Source organism: Chaetodon auriga, chromosome 5, assembly GCF_051107435.1.
Source record: "Chaetodon auriga isolate fChaAug3 chromosome 5, fChaAug3.hap1, whole genome shotgun sequence".
Lineage (NCBI taxonomy): Eukaryota > Metazoa > Chordata > Actinopteri > Chaetodontiformes > Chaetodontidae > Chaetodon > Chaetodon auriga.
This window is the reverse complement of record NC_135078.1, coordinates 16,605,916-16,620,590: the sequence shown is the minus strand read 5'-3', so window position 1 is coordinate 16,620,590 and position 14,675 is coordinate 16,605,916. Positions and strand designations below refer to the sequence as shown.

Below are 14,675 nucleotides of genomic sequence, written 5' to 3'. Positions count from 1 at the left end.
GCACGGATGAACTCAGGCCAAACTTTTCTTAAAGGGCAGAGTCAGGTTCTGCTGACAAAGACTCATGGCTGCTCCAATGGTTTCTGTTCATTTAAAATAAGTGAACGATTAGACCTTTCTCTAATAATGCTGTGTAGACATTTTTGAGAAAATCTGGAGCGAAATAACATCTCACTGATGCAATGCTTTCCCAAAAAAAATGCTGAAAGCAAAACAGTTACTGTAAGAGGCCAAACTTTACACAGATTGGGTAACAGATGGAGACAAATGTCATAACAACTGAACAAAATACATCCAGTGATGAGGACTGTGAGGCGTGCTTGAGAGACTGTACATGTCTATAGCTTGAGTTAAGATGAGTTTGTCACAGTCAGGTCTCCTCTGGCTGTATGACGAAGGAAAAATGATTCATTAATTCATGTAAAATATCCCTTTCATCCTGCACATTCACCTCTGTTGTAGGCCTAATCTGTGGGTGAAAGAAAGAAAGAAAGAAAGAAAGAAAGGCGATTAAAATAAGATCTTTTGAAGACAATGATTCATGAAACTCCAGATCCAGGTCACAAGCAGCAGTCTGTCCCAGGCTGGTGTTAACGCATATTTAGACATGGTAGTAAAATGGTCTGTTTCTATTTCCGAGTTAAATCAAGATGCATCAGTGGACTTGAATCAGCAGAAATGTGCATTAAGTCACTCGTGTGTGTGCATGTGTGTCCCTGTGTGGGAGCTGGTAGAGAACCAGCTCTACCAGCTCTAAAAAAAAAAAAAAAAAAAAAACTTGCTTTTTTCATGTAGCTGGTAGTAAAATACTTCACACAGTAGCAGTCACTGATTGCATAACATTCAAACCCTTGATCTAATTTTTTTATATCATTAAATATACAAAAATCACTGCAAGCCTTCACACCAAGGCTCAATTACCAACTATGCAAAGTGGGAAACGGCCTCATTGAGAGCCTCCCAGGGGTCCCAAGAGTGTCAGATTAATTGCATGTGAGTTGGATTTGGCAATTTGATGAATACGTTAAGGAATTAGCACCACTTCAGTACAATATGAACAGCATTAGTTGGTTTCATGATAACAAATTTTAAAAAAGACGACTTTTTCGACATAAGTGTTAAAATGTGACTGTTATAATGTGTCTGTCCTCGTCACACGCTGATCAGAGTTGAACAGAGCTATAAATTTAGGTCATTGAGTCGTCTGTTTCCAGTGGATCACACTGAACCACCAGGTGGAGACAAACTGCCACTAATGGTTCAGATACGCAGATGTTGGCCAATGGAGCCCTGCAGTTGTAAACAGGAAGCTGTTTCCAAGTATTTCAACAAACCACAGTATGCAATGATCGCTGTTTAATATTTGTAATATATAAATATGATAAAGTCTTTTCAACTGATCTTAGGAAAAATGGCACTTTGCATTTGTTAAAGTAAGTTAAGGTCATATATGGAGGTACATGTGTGGTTAGACGGAAAGAGATCATCAACATTCTAAAGTCACAGAAACTTATAACCTATATTTATGTTTCCCAGAGTGCATCCTAAATTTAAAATATGTCCATTACTGTCATGGCAAAGACATCGGGTTCACTGAGAGTCTTGAAGTCTCTGTCCAGTCTCCAGGTGGACAATTCTCATCCAGTTGTCTTGTCAGTAATACTAACTACATGGGTATTACATAGAAATTACATAAAAATGAGTATATTCACACAAAACCAAAGAAACATTTAGTTTAGTCCTTCCAAAAAATGAACTTTGCATGAATGGCACCAACAGTCTCCATCTTCAAAAGGCAAGCGGATGAACCTCCGACCACTTCAGTCTCTCTCTGCAAACAGAACACACCAAATAAAAATGAACAGTTATTTTCAACAGTGCGTGCCTTACATTGATGAGAAAAACACAGATTTGGTAGAAAATTGAAAGATTTGTCTTATGTTTAATGTTTTTTACTACTGTCTGGTTTTATTAGTAGTAGCAGTATGCTCACACTGCAAATTTAAAATGTCAGCATGCATATGAAACAACACTGGATTTGTGCTCTCGATGTACACCCACAATGCAACGTGCAAGGCTAATTTAAGCACTGCTCACAACAGCAAAAATGTAAATGATTTGCTCCAGAAATATCTAGGAAAACATGAAATGCGGTAAATCTCTGGAAAGAGATTTAGTTGTGTCTTTGAAGTTTTTATGTCAGAGGAATCCAACAAAAGGAAACTGTGTTAATCATACCGCAGCCTGTCTGCAGCTTACCCCTGAGCCTTTCTATTTCCTGACAAACATCTTCACACACAGCAGCCAGCAGCTCTTCCTTTGGCTCCAGTCCATCCAGAAATACTGAATAAAACAGAACAAATGGCTGTCATTTATTTTATTATCTAATACAGGTATATCTGCTGCAGTGCTAACAGTCACATTCTTTCTCATCATTTTTGAGGTCTCAACCACATAAATCTCAGGTTTTGCCCTATCAGCATCACGAAACGCACACATGGCACCTGTGGCTGAACACTCACCAATTCCAGACACCATGCTCTCCATCTCCTGCCGGTTTTTCAGGTACATCGGCCAGACGTGTCCGTCAAAGTAGCCTGGAGGATCAGGAGGCGTGTACACCCTCGAACTGTCAATCAAAGACCGCAACAGAGGTGAAAACGTGAATAAGCAAACTGTTTCTATTACTTTTTGGTTAACTGCAGCTCAAACATTAAAAAAAGGAAATTAAATAAATGGAAACAACATCCATTAAAAAGTAAAATGGGAAGTACAGACTAAAAACATTGCCCTGATGATAAAAACTGACACCTTCGTCTCCTCTTGCAGACATCATAAGGTATTTCCACGAAGAATCTTTTGTCAAATAGCTCATTCAGAGGCCTGGGGAGGTAAAACACACATGCACAAAACAATAGAGAATTACAGCATTATCAGCTAGAATACCACATTACTATTATTAAGAGATCTGTTTGAATATGATTAAATAAATCCTGGGAATGGTTAACTCTTACAGTGAGAGATAAACCACAGCTGAACGGTTACATTTGAACCTAAACACTTAGTCAGTATCCGTTTATTGACAACAATTTTATTTTCCATATTCGTTGAATTGTATGTATTCCAATAGACAACCTCCACATTTTTCAGCTGAGCAGTGCACCAGCTGCATTTCCTCTAAAATTAATATCAAGTTTCACAGTTCTCTTCTTAGGAACTTCCAAGAAAATTATGGGTCCATAAAATAAAGCACCAGCGATGCTTGAAGTGGAATCAAACTCTTAAGATTTCACACGCTGACATTATAACACAGTAACTTCACTTACCTGTAGTTGAAAATGAGGAAGCCTTCCACAATCAGCACAAACACCTTCTCATCGAGCGATGGTGCTGTGCACTCCGGGTTCAGGCCTCGCTGCTTCAGGAACGACTCAGGATCCCTTCTCCACGAGTTGACGTCGCTCATCATCGTGTCCATGTGCAGAGCATCGAGCACTTCAACAGAACGCATTGACAAGGATTATAACACCCCAGGCTGCTGAAACTCCCAAATTCCGAGTAAAAACACCAAGGATATGACCTCAGTGTAGCTACTCCCCTACATCCAATCCGAAAACGTCACAATGTGCTCAAATTGTGTGTTTTTGAGGAGGATTCGCTCTCTGCGGTGTCCTTACTGTCATATTGCTTAAACCCACTGCTGTCCACTGGCACCACAGAATCATCCTGAAGAAAAGAGCATCCGCTGTGATCACCCAAGCTCCCATGTTTCCACCATAACTTTGAAAGCGTGAAAAGCAGTGATGTGATCTGAAAGCGGCCTCACAGTCTACCTTAAAATATGAGTCCTGTGCAATGATGCAGCTGTTGGGTATCTGCTGATGTAGACTCTGAGAAAGAGTAGATTTTCCTCCATTGGTCATCCTGAGAGACAAACAGTACACCACTGTTAGTACTGACCCCTGGTGGTTTAACTTCTATCTTTGCTGCTGTTGTGATGTAGAAGTGTACTACAGGGTGCCTGACTGAGAAATCAGAGATCTATCAGCCGATATTATCACTGATAAAAAATAAGAAACTGCAGTGCAGAAATGTTTGTTTTCTAACTGTAAAATGTTCCATTCAGCACACAATTTAAATAAAAGAAGTTTAAAGGATCATCATGAAGATATTTGTTAATGTAAAAGAGAAAGAAGAATGACTAATGCTGTCAGAACTCACAAAAAAAAAAATAGGCTAATGGTTTGTAATCACTGTGTGCAACACACCTTTACCTGCTCACTGCTTTTCACACACACGTCACATTAGCAAATATTGGAAGAGAGAGTGAGGAATTGCTGCACATGTTCAGCATTAAATCTACTGGAAATGCAACATTGCGTCATGAGTCCTTTGTCAAACATCCTGACTTTGTCTTCCTACACAGCTGTCTGCAGGATGTGCATCAGCCAACTTTTCGTCTGGCATTAGGAAATACTGGAAACATCTGAGTTCCACCTCGACTGAATGCTTTGCAGTGACAAACTGTGAATGCACTTACAAGCAATCCTGTGTACAGTGAATTCATGTCAGAAGAAACAAAGAGCTCCTCACACCTCCTATTAGTCTTTGCTGCCTCATGATTGTCACATGCTGTATTGATCTGATGGCGTCCCTGCTGCTCTGACTGCATGAAGTATGTCAGCAAACATTAACATGTGATTTAAAATTGGTGGAGAAAGCTCATTCATTTTCTGGTGCCTCTCTGGGACCAGCTGTCTCGTCACTTACACAATAAACCACCGAGAAGCATTTAGAACCTGAGACTGACTTGTTGAGTAAAGGCTAAACGAAAAGTAGTTAAAAAAAAACATGTGGTTGCACTTCATATACCTTGCACAGACTACCTGCAGGTAAAATGTCGCAGGGAGAACAATAACAGGCATGTGCCTGCAAGTCAGCACACTACTGTTCACAACCCTCCGAACTTACTCACCCGCCAACTCCTACAACTAGTGTCTTCATTTCAGCTGGTTGTGGCTGCTCGCTGTAGAGTTTCTAAGATGTAAGACTGGTAATAACAAAAGAATTACTTGCACATGTACAGATAATTGTAGTCCAGAGGCGTCTTAGAGACCAACACTGCAAGAAACTCTGCGCTCACTCACGCTTTTCCGCTATTGGACGCTCGTGATTCGCTGATGGGACTGTTACGTCATTAACGACGTGCTCATTGAAAAAAAAAAAAAAACAACCCTGAAAACTAAAAACAAAGTAAAATATTAAAATAAATAATGTCACTTATTTATTAAATTAGAAAATGCAGTTTAAATAAAATGACACAAGAGTTCAGGGGTTACAGTAAGCTGTATATAACATGCGAATAATAATAATACAAAAGAACAAGTACAAAATAAAGTAAAGTTAAAATTGTGCAGAATTACAAGAAATAAAAATTAAATAAATCAAACTAATTAAAAACATCAAAACTTTAAAAAAAAACTGGTCTAATTAAACGGGTCGAATATTTAATATAAATAATATATAGAAATTAAGTGATCTTGATAAATGTTGAGACAAAGTAATAGGAAAAAAAAAACAAATAAAAACAAAAAACATACCTTACGCAGGGTTTAGAAAAAAATAAAAGTTCTGCGCATGCGCAGCTGAACTTTTCCGCGTCGCCTTCAGTGCTGCTGCACTTCCTCATTGTAATGATAGCAAAGTGCTCTACAGTCTAGCGACGTCTGTGACTGAAATAATACCACCGCCTTTCGTTGTATTTTATCTCTGAGCCTTACAAATGTCGAAGCCTCCTCCCAAGCCGGCCAAGCCAGGTAAGACCAACGCTATGAAGATTTTGTGCTTAAATTTAGCCAAAACTTGAGGACAACACACCTTGTTGGCGATGTAAGCTTAATGGGCGGGTGGTGAGCAGAGTTCAGAGTTAGTGAAATCGCCTGATTTCTGTCGTTTGTCTGTGAAACTTTCATCACCACGTGCAAAGAAAGCTCTTAAACTCTGATTAATATCAATATCTGGACTGGACGAGCACCGGAGTGGAGTTGGTAAAAGTGCCTTCGTGCCCTCACTGCTGATTGACAGGGGGATCCAGCTCTCCGCAGCAGGCCGCTGTGACTTCCCTATTTCCATCACTCATGCACGGAGGGTACTGTCATCCGGTGGCTTTAGGTCGTAGGTGAAGAGGTGACGATGACTGCATGGTCAATGACATCAGACTTACTTCCTGCAAGCTCAGTCTGAGCTACTTCTCTGGTTTTTTAGTCTAGAGAAAAGGAAATGTGTCTGTGACTCACGAGATGTCAGCTGAGATCATTGCACATATCCTTTTTGTGCATGTCATAATTTTTCAAATGTGAATGATAACATTTACCTTGTGAAGATCATAGTCTCCCATACATAGTGTGTATGCAGCAGGCGTTGACACAGGTAATGACAGGTGTGAAAAAATGTTCACATGTGGAAGGCAACAGAAAACAAGCTGTGAACCATGTTCACATCTGGAGTCAGACCTACAGTCTGCAGAACACGTGAACGCATCGTTCATATCCACGTTTAAAACTGAAACTGTGTCTCCTCTCTCCAGAGGACTTGCAACACTGCAGAACATGAGAAAAATACAAAGTTCGTCTGTTGCTATATGCAAATACCTCCAAAATGACCTCAAAATTGCATCAGCACCTAAAACTGATCATAAACTTCCTGAGGGATTATTTCAGGGATGTTCTCATAGACTGTGTTTGCCATGGTACCTAATAAACTGGCAGCTGAGTGTTTTGTTAGTTAGTTTTTTTTTTGTTTTTGTTTTTTCTTTCAGGTCACAACTTGTGCATCAGAGGTTGTCACAGGTTTAAATAGTCTTAGCATATGATGTCATGATGACTGTTTAAAAAAAAAAAAGCTTTAAAATCACACGGGGGATGAACACGGGCACGTTGCAGCAGACATCTGCGTGTCATGTTTTGCCTGCTAGCACAGAACTGTGAAGACAGACGCGTCACTATCGTTCATGACTCCTCATGGTTATTCATGAGTCGGCTCCGTGGCACCTCAGCCGGTTGTGACGGCAGGTTGAGATCGTGTGTCCTCACGGATGGCTGCTTGGCGTACGTGTGGGAGAGCCAGTGGCAGCCTCACACGGTCACCACTGATGTAGCTGCATCTGTGCGGTAATTTGCATGGAGACATAGGGTTGTGAGAATGAAAGGCATGGCTTGTGGAGAGCTCAGAAGGTCCCAGAACTCGGGTGCAGGAGCAGCTTGCAGTAGATGTTCTTATGCTGCATGTGGCGGTGCAGAGATTAAAGGGCAGCTCCTTAACTGAAGCTTCAAACTGACTGAAGCTGTCACTGCTGCTCTCAAACTCTCCCTCTGGTGCTTCGAAATCTCTTGTTTTCCTCTACGAGAGGAGTAGGTTTCAGTTTTTGCGTTAATCGCGGTTTTAGAAGGAAACTTTGCAGAGCTGTGTCTTTTCTGTTGTTTAAAACGTGATACTTTCCGGACTAATGTCTCTTGTGTCATATTTTGCGAGGCTTAGACGGTTTTCGGGTTGGGCCTTGCACAGGAATGGGAACTCGAGCAGCCGCCAAGATCAGACACTTGTTTTTTTTTTTTCTCTTGTGGAGGCAAGACTAGAGCTGTCGAAGTTTGTAATAAAACAACGCAGCTGGAAATCATCATAAACCCCCACGCAAATAACATATACTGACAGTGTTTTGCTCACAGTGAGGTTCAGTTTTAGGCAGAATAAATCCTTGTGTGTGCCTGAAGCTTTAAAATGTGAAAGGAGAACGTGGACCAGTCAGCACAGGCCGCTGTGTGTTTTAAGAGGCATGACCGGGCGTGCAGGGTTGACATGCTTGCTGTGCTGAACAGAGCGACGCTTGTGCAGCAGCTCAGCCCCTCTCATTCTGACACACTGACACAGTGTGTTAGCCAAATAGAAACCCAGAGTAACGGCACAGAGGAGCTCCAAACGTCCAACCTTTAGGCCTTATTAGCTCCAGCAATCAGTTTGCTATCTCTAAAAGACACCCAGATTTCCTCAAGCACACTGTTTCTCAAAATGCATGTTGTCTTCTCTCACACCATACATGATACTGTGGTGTTAGTACGTTCTTTAATGCTTCGTCTATTGTTTTCTTCCATTAAAGAGCAATGAGCTGAATGGCTTGCAAGATACACGTGTGTGAGTGTGTATTCCTTCTTCTTCAAGTTTAAGTTTGAAGGATACAAGTTGTAAATGTTATCTTGTGTTCAAGAAGGACATCGACAGAGGAGATACAGTCCATTAATTTACTGCTTTGCCAGGAGATAAACTTTGGTACATATGAAGAGGTAATACAACACGTGTAGTAATAATGACCGTAATCTTTATTTGTATTGCCCCTTCCTGAATATAGTTTCCAGGGCTGCAACTAATGACTATTGATATCAGAAAATGGTGAAAAACATCGATCAGTGTCTCCCAAAGCCCAAGATGACGTCCTCAAATGTCTTGTTTTGTCCCAACTCAAAGATATTCATTAAAAACAGCAACCAAGTAAAAGCAAGTAAAGTAGTAAGTAATAAAGTAATAAAACACTGGTTTTATAGTGATATGTGTATAGAGTCTCACTGAAGCTAATTTGCAGCCTTCATTCCCTGGTTAGACTGTTTTTTTTTTTAATTAAGTTTTAAAATTAAGGTTAAAATAATCAAATAAATTAAGAAAACACTCCGGATAAAACCAGCAAAAGATAAAGCGGACAGTGTGCATCTGCATGTTCTGTTCCTGTTGACATGTTATGTCACTGACACGTCCGATAAAGGCCTGCACAACAAGACAAATCTTTGGAAATCTGATGATTTGCATCACATTTGCAGCCGTGCTGGATGAGATTGGAGTCCGGATATTTATACAAAAGCTGGTACTGTTGAGTAAACATTGTGTGTATGTAGTATGTATGATGTCACAATACCAGAATGTTAAACTCCGGTACAACACTACATACAAAAACACTACTATCCAATGTATAATTAACAGAGATCGTATCATTTTAAACATGTAGCAAAAAAGTATTCATGCTTTAGAACATTAATGTAGTAAATATAAGTAGTATACTCTACATACCTTCAGGCATATAGTCCCAATAATCAATGCCTGGTAGAAATACTGATAAAATAAGTAAATGTAAATTATGTCACTGTTTCTTTAAGCTCTTTTGTGTCTCCATGAGCTCGTTCAGCTGTCAGCTAAGACCACAGGCCCTCGGAGAGCATTCCAGCTGCTCGACGGCGAGCCGTCACAGGCCCGAGGGCAGCTGCCTCAGGGCTGCGCACACACGGACCGGCTATGTGTTTCTGTCTCTGCACTGCATGTAAAAATGTGTATTGTTGTTGGCTGGTGCAGAACTGTTTCAGAGTATGCGCTCACTGGAGGGCAGCCATCAGGAGCTATGTGTCCGGGCATGCAGCGATTTGATTTTTAGTTTGAAGCATCGCGCCAGCAGGGCTGCCAGCAGTCGGCTCTCGAACGAGGTGATGGATGATGTTTCACGACTGACTTATTGCTCTTGTATTATAGTAATTTTTCACATTGGAGCTACAGCGTGCACTCACCTGCGGGCTCGTTGTGGCGACACTGCAGCTCCACGGCTGTGAAGTGGCACCACGTGTGGTTTCAATTCACTGTTTCTATATTCTCAGGAACAATGTGTGTGAGGTTCACTTTCATCTAACGTGTGTTTTCTCTTCGCTAGGCCAAGTCAAGGTGTTCAGAGCATTGTTCACCTTTGACCCCAGAACGGTATGAGCTCTTTGTTTGTTAAGATGCATTGTTTGTCTAATACTAAGCAACTGTAGACTCCCATGTGCAAGCTAAATCCCATATTTCGGTACTGGCCATGTGCTAAACTAATTATTGTGAGCGTCTTGCTTGGAAAAAAAAAAGTTATTTTCCACACAAACATGGTGAAACATGTACAAATTCAACAAGTTAAACCTTCCATGAAGCTGTCAAAAAAGACCAATGACAAGACAGGACATATTCTGGCAGAAGGGAAACTGGATTAGCAGGAGGGTGGTGATAAATGGATGAAGTCAGCTGAAATAATTGACATATTAGAGTGTCCTTTGGTGGAGTCGTGCTCTTCTTTTTTGCTTGTGAATGACTGAAATCATTCATTATCAAAATATTTTTGGGTTGACTAATTGATTAATCAACTAATTGTTTCTGATTTAACCATTTTAATGAAAATAATAATTCCTTGCACACCAAACTTTGTCACTGATCCTTCTTTTTTGTCTTTTATCAACAATTATTGGTTCAAACACAGTAAGATGTAGCAGCAGGGGAACAAAGGGGAAGAAAGTGGGTGAAATGTAACACAAAAGTCAGTCTTATGTCCAAAATGCTGTGATTGCATGAAACTTCTTGGGCCGCTGTGACTGATTAGCCCGCAGTAACATTGTCTTGTTTTATTATTTTCTAGCCGGACGAGCTGTACTTTGAAGAAGGAGACTTCTTGTACATCTCTGACACAGTAAGTAAAACCTCTGAGAGATTTAACTGCTGTCCTCAGGTCCTCGTGTCCCACTTGACTTTACATCTGAATGTGCACTTCTTCTTCCTCTTTCTTTGGAATCTTAGTGTTGCACTCTGCATTTTGTGTCTCCTTTTGTGGTAATTTTCATTTACATTTTCCACCTTTGGTCAAATTTTCCTCCTTTTCATTTCCACTTTCCTCTCCTTCATTTCACAAATATTTTCCCTGCATTTGTTTTTGCGTTCGTATTTGTCTCTGCTCATTTGCCTCTGTGATGTTTGAGCTTAAAAAAACAAAGATTTCTGCATTACTATTACCCCCAGAGTGACTCTAACTGGTGGAAGGGGACATGCAGAGGAAGGACAGGACTAATTCCAAGTAACTATGGTGAGCAGACAGCACAGACAGACCTGCTTTGAATTTGGTTGCGTGCATGTGGTGACCAGAATATTACTTAATACAGACCTTTGGCTCTTGTAATGGCGAATCTTAGATAATGCACTAATGCTCTTGTCTTGGTCTGTTTTAGTGGCTGAGCAGGCAGAATCTATCGACAATCCGATGCATGAAGCAGCCAAACGAGGTGCGACGACCATCCACACATCTTATTTGTTTATTGTGACATGTCTCTTTTTTTGTGCAGCACCCTTCAGTCGAGAGTTCTCTCTTTGCAGAGACAATAAACCCAACTTTGACCATGACAACGTAGTTTTTGATTCTGCTGAAGAGCAACTGTTTGCATCTGTTTGTGTGTTTAAACAGGCAATCTGAGCTGGCTGAGGGAATGTGTCGAGAACAAGGTTGGAATCAATGGGCTGGATAAGGCTGGAAACACTGCCCTCTACTGGGGGTGCCACGGAGGACATAAAGGTAACAATAACTGCAGAGTATAAAACATATTAAAATGTACTTGTTTATATGAATATTGATGGGGTAAAGGCCACAAAAATGGCTGTTTCTCTTGACAAACACTGGGTTTTCAGTCCTGCAGCAGTGATGTTTGGATGTTGAGTTGACAGAGTGTCAGCGCAGTGCCGTCCTCTGCTCAGGCAGTGACTGAATATCATTTCATAAATCGTACATTGTGATGACACACAGGCGCATTTGTTCCATGTGAGGAGTGAAGTACACAAAAACAGGAACTTGCTCTTCTGTGTTCCTCCGTTGTTCCTGCATGATTGTTGTGTGATACATGTCATTCAAATCTTACCTCAAACCGTCACTCAAAGTTGTTTTTTTTCTTTCTTTTCTTTTTTTCTCTCAGATGTGGTGGAGCTGTTGCTAAGTCAGCCCAATGTGGAGGTCAACCAGCAGGTGAGAGGGGGGTTCAAAACTCATTCAGGCTTGAAAGGTCTCTCACAGTAAAAAAATGATTTTCAAGCCCATCTCATAATACAAGAGTTCCAGAGAATGAAGAAATGAGAACAACTACATATAGTTTTTTCCAGTAATTTGTCACCCAACTGTATTTCTAACATCTTCAACCTTTGATTGTTCATGTATTTATAGCTTTAGTTTGTTTGGAGTGAGGACTTAAGACCCCATTTACGCCTGGTATTAAAATGCAACTTGTTTTTGGACATGTTATCTGAACAAGGAAAAAATCCTGTTGTTGCAAGGTATAAATGTGTCAGGGCGTTTGTCAGCGATGACGACGTTTTGTGTTTCAGAATAAACTCGGAGACACCGCTCTGCACGCTGCCGCCTGGAAGGGTTATTCTGACATCGTGGAAATGTTGCTGAACAAGAGTGAGTATCTAGCCACATCTCTTATTTGGTTTTGGGAAAGGAAATTAGCCAGCAGCAGGTCATCTTCTTTATTTGCATATCAGAACTGAGCAGGAGAAACACGGAGAGAAAGCTCCAGAAAGATCTCATCTAACCCTAATATGAAAACGTGTGGTTCCGGATTGAGGAAACAATAACCAGCTCGTAGTTTTATCTTTGTGTGAGTAATTTTTCTGTCGTTCTGTGTGTAGTTTCTAGTTTTTCAGTGTGAGTGTGTTTGTTTCAGACCCCAGGACAGACATCAGGAACAATGAGAATAAGCTGGCTCTGGAGATGGCCACCAACGCCCAGTGCGCTTCACTTCTCAAAAGGAAGCAGGGAAGCAGTAAGTACGGCTGCCACTTGGGGGCAGCCTTGCAGCACCCACGCGTGCAGTACAACTAGCACAGGCCTCGCACTCAGACAGGAAACAGAGGAATATGCTTTTTATTGTCTTCTCTCCTGCGGTTGACTCTCAGTGGAAGGGGATTGTCCAACAACAAGCGTGAGACGAGCTCCAGAGTCTGTATCTGTGCTGCATGTTTGTTCTCCACTGCTTATTTTCACCCTTTATCAACACACTGCAGACTAAAATAATACAGAAATATGTTTAACTTTTGCAAATAGGTAGCAAATGTCATGTCATCTTTGTGCTGTAGAAATTATAGTGAAGTCCTGTGAAAGCCACATTAGACAGGCTGTAATATATAATCCTTGTAAAAATAGTCAAGTCAGTCATTAGCCAGAGTTTATGAGTCGACTAAAATTAACAGTTATTGATTGCCACAGCTCGGTTTACTGTAGTCAACAGCTGCCCATTTATGTGGTACACATAATTATCCATGTCCTGTTCCTGTGTCTTGTGTAAACTGCATAAAACAGGGACAGGCTTGATATTTTTGGGGGTCTGCCCCAGGTTGGCAGGCAGGTTCAACACAGGCACGAGGCGGCATATGATTAGCAAGAGACGTGAAGACTCTTAAACTCAATAACCATCTACTAGAAAGACTCTTACTTTGAATGCTAGTCCTTGAATTAACTTGTAATACTACCACCCTGTGATTCCTGTATGTTTTAGGTCCATTTTAAGAGTTTTAAACATATTTTCATATGTTATCCAAATTATTTTGGCCGGGATAATGATGACATGGCATTTTCATATCGTTCCATGCCTACTCAGTGGTTCAGAAGGAAGGAAGGGGCAACGTTCACCACTTTGTGAAACAAGTATTGTATAAAGGATATTACTACATGGGCTCAGGAACGCTTTCAAAAAGCGTTGTTGGTAAATACAGTTCGTTTGCAAATGGTTGCATTTTGTTTTTACGTTCCACAGAGCGTCCCAGATTTTTTGAATCAGGGTTGTACAGTACACAGCTGTACTGCGTTGTGGTTGTTACATCTCAAAATATTTATTGCAAGTTATGTAAACCACACATGTTCAGGAAACTAATTTTCAATAAAAAAAACTGCATTCTTCCTGTGATTAACTGTCCATGTGTCTTGTTTCAGACATCACCCGCACACACAGCAACGCTGAAGAGTATTTGGACGACGAGGACTCGGACTGAGCCCCGTTCAGACATCGTCGCAGTCTTCTGTGGGCTTCTGAGGGTGGAGGTCAGAGAGATTATCGCAGACCTAAAATGGATTTTTTTGCTCTTTTCCCAGCTGTAACTCCATTTTAGTTCTGTTAATATGTGCAGACACCTCAGTTCTCGTCCCTCTGCGTCACATTTGTGTGAATTGAGTTCGCCTGCTTTGCCAAGTGCATTTCCACATGTAAGGGATTTGTCTTGGAGCACCTGTTGCACACTGTGGACTGAGGGGCAGAATATATGTAGTAGTGGAAAATGGACCAAAACTCTAAGAAACACATTCCAAACATGTTCAACCCATTTAAACTGCACATTAAAGTGCAAATTGAAAGATTGATCTGGTCTGTGTCCTGTTAAGTTTTAATGCTCCACGTAAAAGAAACTGGAAACACATGATCTCTTGCAGTTTGGAGCCCTATCAAAACATTTTCTTCACCTTACATGTTACTCTGTGCTGCATGTGTTATAACATTTCCATTGCGGTTTAAGACCTTCTGTCAGTTCAGTGTATCTGAAACATCTTCCCCGTGCAAAACAGACTTTAAATCATTCTTTCGTCTTTGAAGCTTCTGAGTGTTTGATTTCCATCATATGGGCAGATTTCTGGGTTTATCGCTGCTTTCCAACAAAAGTGCCTTAAATACGTGTAACATAGCCAGTGTGTCTTCGGTCATGTATCATTGTGAACATGTTTTTCTCCTCTGAAGTGCTGAATTTCTTAAGATGATTTTGTTCTGGATTTCTATCTGCTCTGTTTTCAATCTGCAATAAAAGCTTTTTAACTT

The 14,675-nt window shown here is 40.8% G+C and overlaps 2 protein-coding genes across 3 annotated transcripts; one reads left to right on the top strand and one right to left on the bottom strand.

Annotated features, from left to right (window-relative positions):
* Positions 1–1,350: 1,350 nt before the first annotated feature.
* On the bottom strand, positions 1,351–5,135 carry nmrk1 (nicotinamide riboside kinase 1). 2 transcript variants are annotated; one of them, XM_076731167.1, is made up of 8 exons: positions 4,976–5,135; positions 3,834–3,924; positions 3,678–3,726; positions 3,327–3,495; positions 2,812–2,883; positions 2,523–2,629; positions 2,260–2,343; positions 1,351–1,831 (listed from the first exon to the last, which is right to left on the bottom strand). In XM_076731167.1, the coding sequence occupies exons 1-8, from the start codon at positions 5,002–5,004 to the stop codon at positions 1,821–1,823; spliced, it is 612 nt and encodes a 203-aa protein (XP_076587282.1). In that variant the 5' UTR covers positions 5,005–5,135; the 3' UTR covers positions 1,351–1,820. The 2 variants fall into 2 exon arrangements, with proteins under 2 accessions (XP_076587282.1, XP_076587281.1); XM_076731166.1 differs by having other exon boundaries at positions 1,696–1,831; positions 2,239–2,343; positions 4,976–5,123.
* A 527-nt stretch (positions 5,136–5,662) lies between these two features.
* Positions 5,663–14,675, top strand: ostf1 (osteoclast stimulating factor 1). Its single transcript, XM_076729751.1, has 10 exons — positions 5,663–5,816; positions 9,740–9,786; positions 10,472–10,522; positions 10,849–10,912; positions 11,055–11,108; positions 11,288–11,395; positions 11,790–11,839; positions 12,196–12,274; positions 12,540–12,638; positions 13,805–14,675. Exons 1-10 carry the CDS (start codon positions 5,783–5,785, stop codon positions 13,861–13,863), a joined length of 645 nt encoding a protein of 214 aa, XP_076585866.1. The 5' UTR covers positions 5,663–5,782; the 3' UTR covers positions 13,864–14,675.